This window comes from Engystomops pustulosus, chromosome 7 (genome assembly GCF_040894005.1).
Source record: "Engystomops pustulosus chromosome 7, aEngPut4.maternal, whole genome shotgun sequence".
Classification (NCBI taxonomy): Eukaryota; Metazoa; Chordata; class Amphibia; order Anura; family Leptodactylidae; genus Engystomops; species Engystomops pustulosus.
The window spans coordinates 171422568-171440029 of NC_092417.1; the positions used below are offsets into that span (position 1 = coordinate 171422568).

At 52.4% G+C, this 17462-nt stretch overlaps 1 protein-coding gene across 2 annotated transcripts; it reads left to right on the plus strand.

Annotated features, from left to right (window-relative positions):
- Positions 1–2860: 2860 nt before the first annotated feature.
- LOC140071330 (tumor susceptibility gene 101 protein-like) lies at positions 2861–16813 on the plus strand. Of its 2 annotated transcripts, XR_011849113.1 has the most exons (8): positions 2861–2979; positions 9285–9369; positions 9729–9794; positions 11442–11605; positions 12935–13058; positions 14828–15102; positions 15183–15239; positions 16540–16600. XR_011849113.1 is itself a non-coding variant. In XM_072118961.1 (7 exons), exons 1-7 carry the CDS (start codon positions 2938–2940, stop codon positions 16656–16658), a joined length of 657 nt encoding a protein of 218 aa, XP_071975062.1. In that variant the 5' UTR covers positions 2861–2937; the 3' UTR covers positions 16659–16813. The 2 variants fall into 2 exon arrangements, 1 of the variants encoding a protein (XP_071975062.1); XM_072118961.1 differs by lacking the exon at positions 14828–15102 and having other exon boundaries at positions 16540–16813.
- Positions 16814–17462: the final 649 nt, after the last annotated feature.

Genomic DNA, 17462 nt, shown 5'->3' on the forward strand with positions numbered 1-17462 from the left:
TGCTGCCCCCCACCCATCGGCAGAGCAAATGGAGCAGCACTGGTTCTGTTTCAGGAACTGGTTCTTGGCAATACTGATGACCATAGTGGATGGATGCCCACCGAACAGTTACTATATCTGCAACTTGGACTAACCCCATTAAGAGTAAAAATTATGCTGTGTAATGTGTCACCATTTGGAGAGAAAGAACCGGACCGAACATCTACACATGATACATTGATCTATTCCTGTTAGGCTACATTCATAAATTGAATTTGAGGTTCTTAGTTATATTTTGGTCAAATTTCATAAGAAACTAACCATGTCATGGTGACCTCGTAGTAGTGGGTCCCTACACTAATGGGTGCAGCATCACATGGCGTCCTCTGTCACCTCCACAACACAGCGCCTGCAGGGACCCCTACTGGCAGGTTAAGCACCCATGGCTCTGGGACCCTACAGGCATCACAGAAACAATGGATGCTATGCAGTACCGCACTGTGATTGAGTTCCCACCTTTCCATGTGGTCCCCGGATGTACCGTATGTTTGCTGCTAAATTTTGCAGTGCCCAATCTATTGTCACTGCCTCACGTGTGAACCCGGAATAATGGCAGATTTTCTGGTTTTTGAAGCGAAAAAGAGCGAACTTTGCATCAAAAGACAGAGAACTGGGTACTTGGGACACATCACTGTAACAAGGAAGTGAAACTTGAAAATCATGTGATCCCAGAGACACAGTGAAGGTCAATTAATATAGTCCGGAAATTTGTGCCTGACTTTTTTTTTGGAGGGGGGGAAGAGGGGGTTTGAGCTTGCTTGATTTATATTGGAGAGTGTTAAATCTGGCGTTTCAGGGGGTGGTATTTTTGGCATTTTGTTGAAAAAGCCAATAATTTTTGAGCTACCCATTGTAATATTTGCCCTATGCCAGCAGGAGTGTGAAGGTTTTTTGCATAGAAACGTCCGTAGTTTCAGTCACACAACCCGGACATCATGACCATGGCTAGTAGCAAGGGGCATCAATTTTCCGGCACCAATCTTACAGGTGGCGCGACTGAGCCTGAACGCCGAACTGAAACTACGGGGTGGCTCATCTCAAATAAAGCAATTAGTATAATTTATTAATTTTAAATGTGAATTTTTTCAAACGCCAACATTTGGATTCCTAAGATAAATCAGGCACAACACAAGAAAAAATTTCAGGTGTAATAGGCACAAAAAAAAGCGTCCAAATCCACTAGTGCGCACAAAAAAGGAGACCCTCCAGCCATAAAATAAAATGAAAAATAAAATGTTATTAGGCATGAAGAGTCAGATGTCTTCGTTCCTTCTCCTGGTGAAGGGGTGCGTTTCTGACGTACTTGCAGGTCTGCTAAGGGTGATGGCACACGTGGTGTTTTGAACGCGTTTTTGGCTCGCATCCGTTTTTGACAGGTTTGACCAATTATCTTAATTCAAACTGGTCAAAAACGCATGCGGTTTTTGACCGACTGCTTAAAAACGGGCCAAAAACGCATTCAAATGCCAAGTGTGCCATCACCCTAAAGCAGTGATGGCAAACCTTTTTGACGCCGAGTGCCCAAACTACATCCAAAACCCACATATTTTTCGCAAAGTGCTAATGCGGCAATTTAAACAACTCCCTGCTCTGCCACATATTTAGATTGTATAGGCACCTGAGGACACCAATACAGTAGAAAGAAGGAGAAAAAGCTTTGATTATGATTGTAGCTTCCTTCTAGGGTCCTGGGCTGCCTGGAACTGCAAAAGGCCTTGAGTCCTGTCTGGCGAAGTCTGCAGTGGAGTTATGGCTCGGGTGCCCATAGGTTCGCCACCACTGCCCTAAAGCATTTTAGGAAAGATGGGGAAAGTGACTAAAGGAACTGCTGCTTAAAGGAGAGCGCCATGTATGTTGACTTTTCATGTCAAAGTCCATCTTAGTTTTCTGGGTGTGAATGGCCATCTTTTTGTGGGGTCCACAAGGTTAGACCTCCACTACTTCATAGGGGGCAATCAGTCTGAACGTCGGCTGCAATAACACCAACTTCTGAGCTGCTCCATGAAGTCTTTACAGAGAAGAGTCACCTAGAAACAACTGCTCATAAATATTCTTGCAATTGATGGAAACTTAGGCGAGAGGCTTGATGGCGGTGCGGGATGGCAGACAGGTAACTTTGCATTCGGTGTAATGCTATTTGCAGGAAAATTGTATTTTTAAAAAAATTAAATATAAAACCCCTTTAAATGGTATTGGCCAGTAGGTATTGTCTCTGGACTTTTGAAAATTGCAAAAGTAAGCCGTGTCATGTGTTTCCATAAATCCTATCCACTATGGCGGCACATTGAGGCATGAATTCCTATCTCATCCATGATTTGAGATGGAAATACACCTTCTCCGAATAGTTATAAGTCTGCTGTGCTCTTTGATCATTCCTATTTATGACGGATAACTTGCTCCATAGTAGAATGGATCAGTTCAGCTTATTCTGGTGTAAATTGCTTGTCAGTAGCCTGGGAAAGTTGGGTGGCAAGATGTCTATGACATCACAGATGCATATCCGTAATGGATGAAAACATTGCTGTTGGCTGCTTATATACAGTTCCATGACACCGACAAATAATGTGAAATGTTATTGGCAACTAACAAGAAATCAGCCTAATTTATTATAAAAGAACAATAATCCATATTAATGTGAATTGTTATGAATGTTCATTATATATATAATGTGTGTGTAATGTATAGCTCAGAATCCTCTTTTTACACATAATTTATTCGGGGAGAAAATATCTGCAGTAAGGGAGACCTGCCCTTACCAAACATGGCGGCTGCTTTGTGAATTTTGGTCGCCATGGTAACACTGCTAACCCAGAGGAAGTGACGTGCTGACTGAACTGGAAGTCGCTGACAGCTGGAGTGCAGGTTTACACTGCTGGACGCATCTGTGAGGAGGTCACCATGGCGATGTCAGAGGTTCTGCTGAGCAGGATGCTGGGCAAGGTGAGACTAGCGCCGCCCACAGGCGGGTCACCGGGTCTGACCGGCAGCATGGCACAAAACTGATGAGCTGTCACCTCCGAGACATAGTTCTCTTTCAGTTTCACTTCTCTCCCCTCCTCCCACTGCCCCTGCCCTCTCCTTATTCCTATTTATCTTTCCTCTTCCCCTGAAACTGTTGTATCCCCCCCCCCACCTCTGTTCTCCGCTCCCCCCCATCTCTGTCCTCCGCTCCCCCCCATCTCTGTCCTCCGCTCCCCCCCATCTCTGTCCTCCGCTCCCCCCCATCTCTGTCCTCCGCCCCCCCCCATCTCTGTCCTCCGCTCCCCCCCATCTCTGTCCTCCGCTCCCCCCATCTCTGTCCTCCGCTCCCCCCCATCTCTGTCCTCCGCTCCCCCCCATCTCTGTCCTCCGCTCCCCCCCATCTCTGTCCTCCGCTCCCCCCCATCTCTGTCCTCCGCTCCCCCCCATCTCTGTCCTCCGCTCCCCCCCATCTCTGTCCTCCGCTCCCCCCCATCTCTGTTCTCCGCTCCCCCCCATCTCTGTCCTCCGCTCCCCCCCATCTCTGTCCTCCGCTCCCCCCATCTCTGTCCTCCGCTCCCCCCATCTCTGTCCTCCGCTCCCCCCCCCTATCTCTGTCCTCCGCTCCCCCCCCATCTCTGTCCTCCGTTCCCCCCCCCATCTCTGTTCTCCGCTCCCCCCCATCTCTGTTCTCCGCTCCCCCCCCATCTCTGTTCTCCGCTCCCCCCCCATCTCTGTTCTCCGCTCCCCCCCTATCTCTGTTCTCCGCCCCCCCCCCATCTCTGTCCTCCGCCCCCCCCCATCTCTGTCCTCCGCCCCCCCCCATCTCTGTCCTCCGCCCCCCCCCATCTCTGTCCTCCGCTCCCCCCCATCTCTGTCCTCCGCCCCCCCCACCTCTGTTCTCCGCCCCCCCCCCCATCTCTGTCCTCCGCTCCCCCCCATCTCTGTCCTCCGCCCCCCCCACCTCTGTTCTCCGCCCCCCCCACCTCTGTCCTCCGCTCCCCCCCTATCTCTGTCCTCCGCTCCCCCCCCATCTCTGTCCTCCGCTCCCCCCCCATCTCTGTCCTCCGCTCCCCCCCCATCTCTGTCCTCCGCTCCCCCCCCCATCTCTGTCCTCCGCTCCCCCCCATCTCTGTCCTCCGCTCCCCCCCATCTCTGTCCTCCGCTCCCCCCCCATCTCTGTCCTCCGCTCCCCCCCCATCTCTGTCCTCCGCTCCCCCCCATCTCTGTCCTCCGCTCCCCCCCATCTCTGTCCTCCGCTCCCCCCCATCTCTGTCCTCCGCTCCCCCCCATCTCTGTCCTCCGCTCCCCCCCATCTCTGTCCTCCGCTCCCCCCATCTCTGTCCTCCGCTCCCCCCATCTCTGTCCTCCGCTCCCCCCATCTCTGTCCTCCGCTCCCCCCCCCTATCTCTGTCCTCCGCTCCCCCCCCATCTCTGTCCTCCGCTCCCCCCCCATCTCTGTTCTCCGCTCCCCCCCATCTCTGTTCTCCGCTCCCCCCCCATCTCTGTTCTCCGCTCCCCCCCCATCTCTGTTCTCCGCTCCCCCCCTATCTCTGTTCTCCGCCCCCCCCCATCTCTGTCCTCCGCTCCCCCCTATCTCTGTCCTCCGCCCCCCCACCTCTGTTCTCCGCCCCCCCCACCTCTGTCCTCCGCTCCCCCCCTATCTCTGTCCTCCGCTCCCCCCCCATCTCTGTCCTCCGCTCCCCCCCCATCTCTGTCCTCCGCTCCCCCCCCATCTCTGTCCTCCGCTCCCCCCCCATCTCTGTCCTCCGCTCCCCCCCATCTCTGTCCTCCGCTCCCCCCCATCTCTGTCCTCCGCTCCCCCCCATCTCTGTCCTCCGCTCCCCCCCATCTCTGTCCTCCGCTCCCCCCCCATCTCTGTCCTCCGCTCCCCCCCCCTATCTCTGTCCTCCGCTCCCCCCCCCATCTCTGTCCTCCGCTCCCCCCCATCTCTGTCCTCCGCTCCCCCCCATCTCTGTCCTCCGCTCCCCCCCATCTCTGTCCTCCGCTCCCCCCCATCTCTGTCCTCCGCTCCCCCCCCATCTCTGTCCTCCGCTCCCCCCCCATCTCTGTCCTCCGCTCCCCCCCCCATCTCTGTCCTCCGCTCCCCCCCCTATCTCTGTCCTCCGCTCCCCCCCCCCCACCTCTGTCCTCCGCTCCCCCCCATCTCTGTTCTCCGCTCCCCCCTATCTCTGTTCTCCGCCCCCCCCCATCTCTGTCCTCCGCTCCCCCCCATCTCTGTCCTCCGCCCCCCCCCACCTCTGTTCTCCGCCCCCCCCCCCCACCTCTGTCCTCCGCTCCCCCCCTATCTCTGTCCTCCGCTCCCCCCCTATCTCTGTCCTCCGCTCCCCCCCCCATCTCTGTCCTCCGCTCCCCCCCCCATCTCTGTCCTCCGCTCCCCCCCCATCTCTGTCCTCCGCTCCCCCCCATCTCTGTTCTCCGCCCCCCCCCCATCTCTGTCCTCCGCTCCACCCCTATCTCTGTTCTCCGCCCCCCCCCATCTCTGTCCTCCGCTCCCCCCCATCTCTGTCCTCCGCCCCCCCCCATCTCTGTCCTCCGCTCCCCCCCTATCTCTGTTCTCCGCCCCCCCCATCTCTGTCCTCCGCTCCCCCCCATCTCTGTCCTCCGCTCCCCCCCATCTCTGTCCTCCGCGCCCCCCCCCCACCTCTGTCCTCCGCTCCCCCCCTATCTCTGTCCTCCGCTCCCCCCCCCCATCTCTGTCCTCCGCTCCCCCCCCATCTCTGTCCTCCGCTCCCCCCCCATCTCTGTCCTCCGCTCCCCCCCATCTCTGTCCTCCGCTCCCCCCCATCTCTGTCCTCCGCTCCCCCCCATCTCTGTCCTCCGCTCCCCCCCCATCTCTGTCCTCCGCTCCCCCCCATCTCTGTCCTCCGCTCCCCCCCATCTCTGTCCTCCGCTCCCCCCCATCTCTGTCCTCCGCTCCCCCCCATCTCTGTCCTCCGCTCCCCCCCATCTCTGTCCTCCGCTCCCCCCCATCTCTGTCCTCCGCTCCCCCCCATCTCTGTCCTCCGCTCCCCCCCATCTCTGTCCTCCGCTCCCCCCCATCTCTGTCCTCCGCTCCCCCCCATCTCTGTCCTCCGCTCCCCCCCATCTCTGTCCTCCGCTCCCCCCCATCTCTGTCCTCCGCTCCCCCCCCCCATCTCTGTCCTCCGCTCCCCCCCCCCATCTCTGTCCTCCGCTCCCCCCCCCCCATCTCTGTCCTCCGCTCCCCCCCCCCATCTTTGTCCTCCGCTCCCCCCCCATCTCTGTCCTCCGCTCCCCCCCCCATCTCTGTCCTCCGCTCCCCCCCCCATCTCTGTCCTCCGCTCCCCCCCCCATCTCTGTCCTCTGCCCCCCCATCTCTGTCCTCCGCTCCCCCCCACCTCTGTTCTCCGCCCCCCCCCATCTCTGTCCTCCGCTCCCCCCCATCTCTGTCCTCCGCTCCCCCCCATCTCTGTCCTCCGCTCCCCCCACCATCTCTGTCCTCCGCTCCCCCCCCCATCTCTGTCCTCCGCTCCCCCCCCATCTCTGTCCTCCGCTCCCCCCCCCATCTCTGTCCTCCGCCCCTCCCCATCTCTGTCCTCCGCTCCCCCCATCTCTGTCCTCCGCTCCCCCCATCTCTGTCCTCCGCTCCCCCCATCTCTGTCCTCCGCTCCCCCCCCCATCTCTGTCCTCCGCTCCCCCCCATCTCTGTCCTCCGCTCCCCCCCATCTCTGTCCTCCGCTCCCCCCCATCTCTGTCCTCCGCTCCCCCCCATCTCTGTCCTCCGCTCCCCCCCCATCTCTGTCCTCCGCTCCCCCCCCCCATCTCTGTCCTCCGCTCCCCCCCATCTCTGTTCTCCGCCCCCCCATCTCTGTCCTCCGCTCCCCCCCATCTCTGTCCTCCGCTCCCCCCCATCTCTGTCCTCCGCTCCCCCCCATCTCTGTCCTCCGCTCCCCCCCCATCTCTGTCCTCCGCTCCCCCCCCCCTATCTCTGTCCTCCGCTCCCCCCCCCTATCTCTGTCCTCCGCTCCCCCCCCATCTCTGTCCTCCGCTCCCCCCCCCATCTCTGTCCTCCGCTCCCCCCCCCATCTCTGTCCTCCGCTCCCCCCCCCCATCTCTGTCCTCCGCTCCCCCCCATCTCTGTCCTCCGCTCCCCCCCATCTCTGTCCTCCGCTCCCCCCCCCATCTCTGTCCTCCGCTCCCCCCCCCATCTCTGTCCTCCGCTCCCCCCCCATCTCTGTCCTCCGCTCCCCCCCCCATCTCTGTCCTCCGCTCCCCCCCCCATCTCTGTCCTCCGCTCCCCCCCCCCCATCTCTGTCCTCCGCTCCCCCCCCCATCTCTGTCCTCCGCTCCCCCCCCCATCTCTGTCCTCCGCTCCCCCCCCATCTCTGTCCTCCGCTCCCCCCCCCATCTCTGTCCTCCGCTCCCCCCCCCATCTCTGTCCTCCGCTCCCCCCCCCATCTCTGTCCTCCGCTCCCCCCCCCATCTCTGTCCTCCGCTCCCCCCCATCTCTGTCCTCCGCTCCCCCCCACCTCTGTTCTCCGCCCCCCCCATCTCTGTCCTCCGCTCCCCCCCATCTCTGTCCTCCGCTCCCCCCCATCTCTGTCCTCCGCTCCCCCCCCATCTCTGTCCTCCGCTCCCCCCCATCTCTGTCCTCCGCTCCCCCCCCATCTCTGTCCTCCGCTCCCCCCCCATCTCTGTCCTCCGCTCCCCCCCATCTCTGTCCTCCGCTCCCCCCCATCTCTGTCCTCCGCTCCCCCCCATCTCTGTCCTCCGCTCCCCCCCATCTCTGTCCTCCGCTCCCCCCCATCTCTGTCCTCCGCTCCCCCCCATCTCTGTCCTCCGCTCCCCCCCATCTCTGTCCTCCGCTCCCCCCCATCTCTGTCCTCCGCTCCCCCCCATCTCTGTCCTCCGCCCCCCCCCATCTCTGTCCTCCGCTCCCCCCCATCTCTGTCCTCCGCTCCCCCCCATCTCTGTCCTCCGCTCCCCCCCATCTCTGTCCTCCGCTCCCCCCCATCTCTGTCCTCCGCTCCCCCCCATCTCTGTCCTCCGCTCCCCCCCATCTCTGTCCTCCGCTCCCCCCCATCTCTGTCCTCCGCTCCCCCCCATCTCTGTCCTCCGCTCCCCCCCATCTCTGTCCTCCGCTCCCCCCATCTCTGTCCTCCGCTCCCCCCCATCTCTGTCCTCCGCTCCCCCCCATCTCTGTCCTCCGCTCCCCCCCATCTCTGTCCTCCGCTCCCCCCCATCTCTGTCCTCCGCTCCCCCCCATCTCTGTCCTCCGCTCCCCCCCATCTCTGTCCTCCGCTCCCCCCCATCTCTGTCCTCCGCTCCCCCCCATCTCTGTCCTCCGCTCCCCCCCATCTCTGTCCTCCGCTCCCCCCCCCTTATCTCTGTCCTCCGCTCCCCCCCCCCTTATCTCTGTCCTCCGCTCCCCCCCCCTTATCTCTGTCCTCCGCTCCCCCCCCCTTATCTCTGTCCTCCGCTCCCCCCCCTATCTCTGTCCTCCGCTCCCCCCCCTATCTCTGTCCTCTGCTCCCCCCCCATCTCTGTCCTCTGCTCCCCCCCCATCTCTGTCCTCCGCTCCCCCCTATCTCTGTCCTCCGGTCCCCCCCATCTCTGTCCTCCGCTCCCCCCCATCTCTGTCCTCCGCTCCCCCCCATCTCTGTCCTCCGCTCCCCCCCATCTCTGTCCTCCGCTCCCCCCCATCTCTGTCCTCCGCTCCCCCCCATCTCTGTCCTCCGCTCCCCCCCCCTTATCTCTGTCCTCCGCTCCCCCCCCCTTATCTCTGTCCTCCGCTCCCCCCCCCTTATCTCTGTCCTCCGCTCCCCCCCCCTTATCTCTGTCCTCCGCTCCCCCCCCCTTATCTCTGTCCTCCGCTCCCCCCCCCTTATCTCTGTCCTCCGCTCCCCCCCCCCTATCTCTGTCCTCCGCTCCCCCCCCTATCTCTGTCCTCCGCTCCCCCCCCTATCTCTGTCCTCTGCTCCCCCCCCTATCTCTGTCCTCTGCTCCCCCCCCATCTCTGTCCTCTGCTCCCCCCCCATCTCTGTCCTCTGCTGCAAAACTAATTTTCCTATTGGGATAAAGGTTTTATCTATCCACCCCCAGTGTACTAGAGAAGCTACAATCCTGATGTATAAATCCATATATCACAGTCCTGCTGCTACTATCAACATACACAAAGGTCTCTCCAGGGACAATACCTGACACTGGCAGCAATCTGTCTGGTCCCACCTGCTGACAGGTTCCCATTAGAGGGGCCCTCCAGTCAGAGCTGAATGATTGAAGCTTTTTTTGTGTTCTTGTTTCAGTACAAATACAGAGACCAGACCGTGCGGGAGATCATGAATGTCACCGGGCTCTACGCGGACCTCAGACCATTACCTGACAATTACGGTAGGTGGTGACAATACGGTGATGGCCTGTATCCAGACATGGGCTGTTTTATTACTCCCCTCCCCCTCCTGCAGTTATTAATTATTGCAATTAATGATTCTATAGTCGCTCTTTGGCTTTTGGGTGTAGGACCTTGTGCAGTCGTAGCAGCGGCTCCTTACACTGTGTCACACTGTCAGCAGTTCTTACCTTCATGTCATTATCTTCCTGTTCGTATTGACATGAGATCCTTCTACATCCGCAATGTGATCCCATTTATCACTAGGTGGCAGCACTGGGGACATCCTGCATGACCATTGCTTGTGGAAGTAGCAATAAATCCCACACGGGCTCAATGATATCTGTATTTCCCTCTTTAGTATTCAATGACGGCACGTCCAGAGAGCTCCTGAGCCTCGCGGGCACCATTCCTGTACCCTACAAAGGTAAGTTGATGAAATAGTCTCATAGGGGGAGATGTACGCGGTGCTCCTGCGGCAATCACGCCGAATACATCTAGAGGCTTAAACGTAAAAAACAGCAAATTGAAGTTTGCCCCGTGGAGGCGTGGAGGTGGCATATTCCCGATTTGAATCACAAATTCTTGCTTTGCTCAAGAATAGGAGACAGTGAATAGTGAATGGCAGAGATAGCCGAGCACTGTGCTCAGCAATACGCTCCCATAGTATTGAATGAAGACCTATATTTAACCTGTTACTTCATTCAATTAGGTAACCTCATGATCGGAGGGAGTCCTATGGATAGAAGTTTATACAGCTCCTTTCAGTCACTTTGGGATTTGGGATATTGGAAGTTTCATGTTATACTTGCCTTCAAGGAAATCTACAATTTGAATTGATGCAGTATGAAGCAAACACACCTTGAGAATGCTGTAGCTACACTGTTGCAGGATCATATCTTGGTTAATCCCTGAGCTGAGTGCTTTTGCTGAAAAAACTATTATAACATTCAGGACCTTGGGAAAGCTGGGTCAGGCTGGCAGCCTACATAAACACATTACACATGGGAGCTTGTAATTGAAAATGGAGGTTAGTCAAGACATGACTAATCAATCTGAGCAGGATCTCACATACACAGCAGCTGGGGGATGGTGCAGCAATTGATTATTCTGTCTCCAGGCACAACCCAGGGATTACATCATCCTCTCCTGCAGTCACTTGCTGGGACAAACACTGAAGCAGCAACCGAAGTGAGAGCTTCGTTATCCTAATGTTATATCTGTTTTATCAGCAAAACCACTCAGCTCAGGGATTAACCAAGATATAATTCTGCATCAGTGTAGCTACAGCATTCTCAGGGCATGTTTGCTTCATACTGCATCAAATCAAATGGTAGGTTTCCTTTAAAGGAATCCCAAAATCCTTCATGAGGGGCACTTACTCATAGATCCAGGCACTGTGACTGTGGTAATCATATTATATTTGTTATTAATGGCCTCCTTCCTTATAAAATCAACTATAAAAATGCTAATGAGTTAGAAGGAATATGGAGGTGGTAACCAGAGACCCTCTGTGCTGCAGCTTTATTGGCTGTGATGTTGTGCAGGAGCACTTCCCTCTGCCACTGTGAGGGATGATATCAGGCAGGGGGGGGGGGGGGCGCTGAGGGGCGAATGGTGACAGTGTTGCAGCCTGTGAAGCTACAGCACAGAGGGGCTCTGAAGGGTGTGTCTCATTAGCATACCTTATAAAGTGGTTTTAGAAGGAAGGAGGCCATGGATAACAAATATAAAACGATACCACAATACCGGTGCCTGGATCTAAAAGTGCCCCTGGTTTATCAAGATGGATTTTGATGGTAAATTTCCGTTAAACCAATATAACTATACATATAGTAGAAGGCAAAGACTAGTCATATAGTCAGAAATATTTTTGTGTATGATATCAGATCACACGACCTTTTCTTCCCTTCCCATGTCGAGTATTTATGACACATGCTCGGATGTGGGTATCCTTATAGTTACACAACAGCTGGAGAGCTACAGGGTGCGCGTCTCTGGTGCGGGCCATTGATAAATCTTCCATGCTTCTGGGGTTGTCCCTTGTACCTTCACTGATTTTCATTTTGTTTAGGTAACACGTACAACATCCCTATATGTCTGTGGCTGCTGGACACCTACCCGTACATTCCCCCAATCTGCTTTGTTAAACCTGCAAGTACAATGTCAATAAAAACCGGAAAATACGTAGACGCTAATGGCAAGATTTACCACCCGTACCTGCACGATTGGAAACACGTTAGTACATTACAGGACGGAGATCTGTCTAGTGATCCTGTGATACCCAGCACTGTAACCACAAGGCCTCATTCACACACACAGTACAGGCGCAGCTATACATCATATACTGGATACTGTAATAGCAGTCACTCTCTATCATAGAGGACTGGTGGTAGAAGGGCGACTGGTTTGGGGATTAAAGCCTACTCCAACAAACTCGCCCTCCGTGTTCTCGCTGAATCTCCTTGACGGAACCTAAAATCTCTGAGCTGAACTCAACATATCAGTTCAGTTCAGTGGTTCTGAGTTTGCTGCAGAGAATCCTGAGCGCGTTTGTAAGACCACACCTGCGCAAAACAATAACAATTCTTTATTTATATAGTGCACACAGATTATGCAGCGCTGCACAGAGTTTGCCAAATCGGTCCCTGTCCCCATGGGACTCACAATCTAATCAACCTACCAGTATGTTTTGGAGTGTGGGAGTAAACCGGGGGAATCGGAGGAAACCCACACAAACACAGAGAGAACATACAAACTCTTTGCAGATGTTGACCCTGGGACTTGAACCCAGGTGCCCAGCACTGCAAGGCTGTAATGCTAACCACTGAGCCACCGTGCTGCCCATTGCTCATGAGCGAAGGGCTTTACTCTGATTACATCTTTACAATGAAAAGAAAATGGAAAATCCATAGTCCTTCTGGTTACAAAGCTGGTTATAAAAAATAAAAAATCTCTGCATTAGATGAAATCTAACACCAAACCCGAGCTTAATAAACCAGGGGCACTTACTCATAGATCCAGGCAAGACTGTGATATCTTCTTATGTACGTTATCCATGGGCTCCTCCCTTTTAATATCAACTTTTATAATTATGCTAATGAGCTGAAGGGCTCCTGGGGGTGTTACCAGAGCCTCTCCACGCTGCAACTTCACAGGCTTCCCCTGCTCCCTCAGCACTTTCCCCCTCCCTCTGACTGATGTAATCTCACATAGTGGGAGGGGGAAGTGCATATTTTTGTACATTGTAAGTCACCGCTTTGCTTTGCTAATCTCTGTGGCTGCAATAACCAAGCTCTGAGCTTTCTCTAGCCCTGCGCTATGTGTGTCTAATATACAGGCAAGTATAATTGTACCTGTTATTCCTTATGTAAAATAGCTAGAGATCTGAAGTGATAAATTTTAGGAAATGTGGGTAATTCCTGGCAGGTATCAGGCATAAACTAATCCCTGTATAATGATAATTGCTATAGCGCTGAGTATTGGAGTGTTGGGACATTGGACCTTTTCTTCCCACAGTCCTTTATCATCTCCTTATGTACTTACCTCTGTATTGTCTCTCCACAGCCTCCGTCTAACCTGCTGGGGTTAATCCAGATCCTGATTGTTGTATTTGGAGAGGAGCCACCAGTTTTCTCTCGATCCTCTGCACCAGCTCCATACATGTACCCGGCCACCGGACCTCCCAACAGTGAGATATTTACATTCATAAATTACCAGTTTTCCTGAATGTTTTTTCAACAAATTTGTATCATAAATTTGCTCTATAACATGCTGCATGCAAATAGGACACAATGTAGATTCTGCTCAGCCCCTCCAGCTCTATAACATTCTGCCTGCAGATAGGACACAGTCTACAATGTGCTCAGCTCCTCCTGCTCTATAACATTCTGCCTGAAGATACGACATTATGTACAATGTGCTCAGCTCCTCCTGCTCTATAACATTCTGCCTGAAGATACGACATTATGTACAATGTGCTCAGCTCCTCCTGCTCTATAACATGCTGCCTGCAGATAGGACACTATGTACAATCTCTTTAGCTCCTCCTGCTCTATAACATGCTGCCTGCAGATAGGACTCTATGTACAATCTGCTCAGCTCATCCTGCTCTATAACATGTTGCCTGCAGATAGGACACCATGTACAATCTGCTCAGCTCCTCCTGCTATGTAATATGGTTCCTGTAAATATTATACTAGTTTTCTGGTGTACCAGTTCTTACGTAATCACAATGCTTTGCGAACCTCCAGTAATTGTGATTATTTTCCCCTTTACGCTAAGTGGGTTAAAAGGGAGGGAAGGCGTTCCTTCCCCTCACTATAGACAGGTAGAGGCATTAGTCTCTATGGACAGGTCATTAGTACAGAGACAAAAAAACCCTAACCTCTTAGCAACATTTAACATTCATCATTTGCCCACAGAAAGCCTATGGAGGAGACTCCTTCTCCATACACAGCAGCTGCCATCTGTATTATACTGCAGACACCACCTGCAGCTTCCATCCCTTCCACCTCCTCCCCAAGCATCAAAATCTCTTGGAAGCAATTTATTATTTCTGTCTTTTATGCCACTTCTGAGAAATTCCCATTGAAATCCGTATGCTAATGGGGCAGTTGGTGCAGCAGGACGTGTCCTTGACAGTTGAAGCACTTCTATTCCTGCCTGGACCACTATTCCTGCCTGGACCACAAGACTTTCCATTAAATAAGCCAGAGATTTGTCTCGAAACTTTGGGGCGAAACGTAACAAGAGGGGAAAAACAATTTTTGGTGGGAACAGTTCAGAACAGGTATTGAAAATGGCAGAATGGACAGAAATAGTGAAGGATATGTTGAAAAAAAACAGAAATCGTATATCTACGGCCTGTGGCAAGCAGATTATAACACTTGGTGGAGATGGTAGAGTCCTTTTAACCTATAAAATTCCACAGTTAAAGGAAAACTACCATCAAAATCCATTATGATAAACCAGGGACACTCACTCAAGGATCCAGGCACCGTATATGTTGTCCATGTCCTCTTCCTACTAAAATCAACTTTTATAATTATGCTAATGAGTCGGAAGAGCTTTGGGAATGCTGTAGCAGAGCTGTAGCTTCACAGGCTGTAACACTGTGTCCCCCTTCCCCTGCTTCCCCAGCACTCCCCCCCCTCCTTCTGCCTGCTATAATTATATAATATAATAATAACTGCTGTAATCTCACACAGTTGGAGGGGGAATTGCTCCTGCATAGTGTAACAGCCTGTGAAGATTGAGCATGGAGAGGCTCTGGTAACAAACCCATAAGCCATTCAGGTTCATTAGCATAATTTTAGAAGTTGATTTTTAAAAGTAAGGAAGCCTTATCATGGTATTTGAGTTGTTAGACATAGAATGTGTCTCCACTCACATGTAAGCTGTGGTACCACTAGGTTGATGAGTTTTGCACTGAATCTCCTGCTTGTTTTCTTTGCCCAGGTTCTGAGGAACGATATCCTGAACCATCATCCATCCCACCACCTGTGTTAACTGCAGGGGCTACGGAGGCGTGTACTAGCCTTGGCTCCCAGTGCCAAGGCCAGGATAGTACACGCCACAGTACAGCCCGGCCAGGCTACGCCACGCCCCTATAGCCTCTGCAGTTCATTTACATATTATTCAAATAAAGTTAGGTTCTAGGATTATTAAAAAACAGATTGGGGCAGAGTCAGGCAGCAGGAATCACATCTACTTCTGATGGTAGATTTCTCATGGTAGGTTTCATTTAATGTTCTAGGAGCCACCGTCTTACAATGTATTATGGGTAGTGATGGTGATCCTCTTCATATTTTAGGTGCCAGCGTTAATCCTCGGACTGAAACAGCGGAAGCTGCCACACAGACCGCACCATGTAAGAGATACTGAATGTTTATAGAATTATTTCATTAAACTTACATTTTTATGAAAAGATGGCTGCAAAAAAATGCTCCACCCCTCAATGACTATGCTGGTTTGTAGTTTAATCTCCTCTTGGGCACATTTTGTGGTGCTGCATACATGATGGCTCTCTCCATATGATATATCCGAAAATTGCTAATTAACGGTAGTCAAATGAGTACAGACGGTCCCCTACTTAAGGACAGCCGACTTACAGACAACCCTTAGTTAAAGACAGACCCCCTGTGTCCGCTGTGACCTCTGGTGACCTCTCTGGATGTTCCTTTAGTCCCAGACTGCAATGATCAGCTGTAAGGTGTCTGTAATGAAGCTTTATTTATAATACTTGGTCCCATTAATTTACAACTCCAATTGTCACTGGGGCAAAAAAAATTTTTTGTCTGTATCTACAATTATAAAATATACAGTTTCGACTTACATACAAATTCAACTTAAGAACAAACCTATGGAACCTATCTTGTATGTAACTGCCTGTATATGTAACCCTTACATTGACATTGGACAAGTTAGAACCCAAGTTTTTATGGGAACCCATGAGGGACCAGATCAAGTGACCCCAGTAAATTGTCATGGGAGCCCCCTTCTTTGTCACATGTTTCAGATGCTACATTATTAGTGATCCCCAATGTCTATGTTGGGGTCAAAAGTTTGATTCGCAGTCCAGGCTCCAATGATGATCACATGTCCACAGCTTTTTAGCCACTCAGACAATGTGACTGTACAGGAAAGTTTTGCATGTGCTTACATAGAATGTTTATTTATTTTCTGACCTTAAAGGGATTGGCCACTTTTCAATAAATCTATCTCCAAGAATATGTCCCTGTGTCTTTGCCACCTTTGATAGCTTTAGCCTTCCCCTGTTCTCCCTATGCTGTCATCTGGATATATAAAAGCTTCCCCTCTCTCACTCCTCTAGGCCCTCCTCATGGTTTCTCCCAATGTGTCTTTCTTTTCACTGTCCTTCCTTACTGATAGACACAGTGAGAGGGGAGGGAGCAGGATGAGTCATAATCTCCTGCTGCAGCTCCTCCTAGTCATCACAGCTCAGACATGTAAACCAAGAATCGTGGAGAGTCTGCAGACAGCACAAAAGTAAGCAGCAAGGCTGCCGAATCACTTTATCATTAAGGTAGTAAAGGGACATGGGCAACTTTATGTAAAAGAGTGGCCAACCCCTTTAATATATTGATGTGTTATGTGTACTTATATATTATACATTTGTTTTAACACTTTGCACTTGTGGCTCTTCTCAGATGTCGACCCTGAAGGCCAGAAGGCATTTGACTTATACCTGGACTGTCTGCAGAAGATCAGGGAGGCCGTCAATGACACCGAGGCCAAACTCTTATCTCTGAAGGACATGGAGCTGTGAATTTGTTTTTATTTCAGTTTTTTTAAAACATTTTTATACCTTATATTTTTCACCAGAATATAAAAAGTGATACAGTGCAGGTGGTAGAGTGATTCACCACTGCTATATTTTATATAATTATAGGAATAAGTTTATAAATAAAACATTTTATCTTATTATTTTCTAATATTGTTATATCCCTGGTCATGTGATGCCACACAGGTGCACGGCTCGTTATATCCCTGGTCATGTTATGTCACACAGGTGCACGGCTCATTATACCCCTGGTCATGTGATGTCACACAGGTGCACGGCCTTTTATATCCCTGGTCATGTGATGTCACACAGGTGCACGGCTTGTTATATCCCTGGTCATGTGATGTCACACAGGTGCACGGCTTGTTATATCCCTGGTCATGTGATGTCACACAGGTGCACGGCTTGTTATATCCCTGGTCATGTGATGTCACACAGGTGTGTTGCTTGTTCTGTATCCGTGGTCATGTGATGTCACACAGGTGCAAGGCATGTTATATCCCTGGTCATGTGATGTCACACAGTTGCAAGGCATGTTATATCCCTGGTTATGTGATATCACACAGGTGCAAGGCATGTTATATCCCTGGTTATGTGATATCACACAGGTGCAAGGCATGTTATATCCCTGGTCATGTGATGTTTTTTCTCTTCAATTGTGCCAAATGTTGGAGAATTCATGTGTCAAGCTCGAATTGGGCAAAAAGTCACCAATTGAGGCTCCTTGCACACAGCCGTGTACTCATCGGGGCAGTGACCTGTGTGTAGCACATGGAGAGGGAGTGAGGG

What these genes read in the sequence shown, in the direction of transcription:
- LOC140071330 (XM_072118961.1), top strand. Translation starts at nt 2,938, where the DNA reads ATGGCGATGTCAGAGGTTCTGCTGAGCAGGATGCTGGGCAAG. An exon ending in TGAGCAGGATGCTGGGCAAG is followed by an intron (nt 2,980 to 9,284) that starts GTGAGACTAGCG and finishes TTCTTGTTTCAG; the next exon opens with TACAAATACAGAGACCAGAC. An exon ending in GGCCACCGGACCTCCCAACA is followed by an intron (nt 13,059 to 15,182) that starts GTGAGATATTTA and finishes TTCATATTTTAG; the next exon opens with GTGCCAGCGTTAATCCTCGG.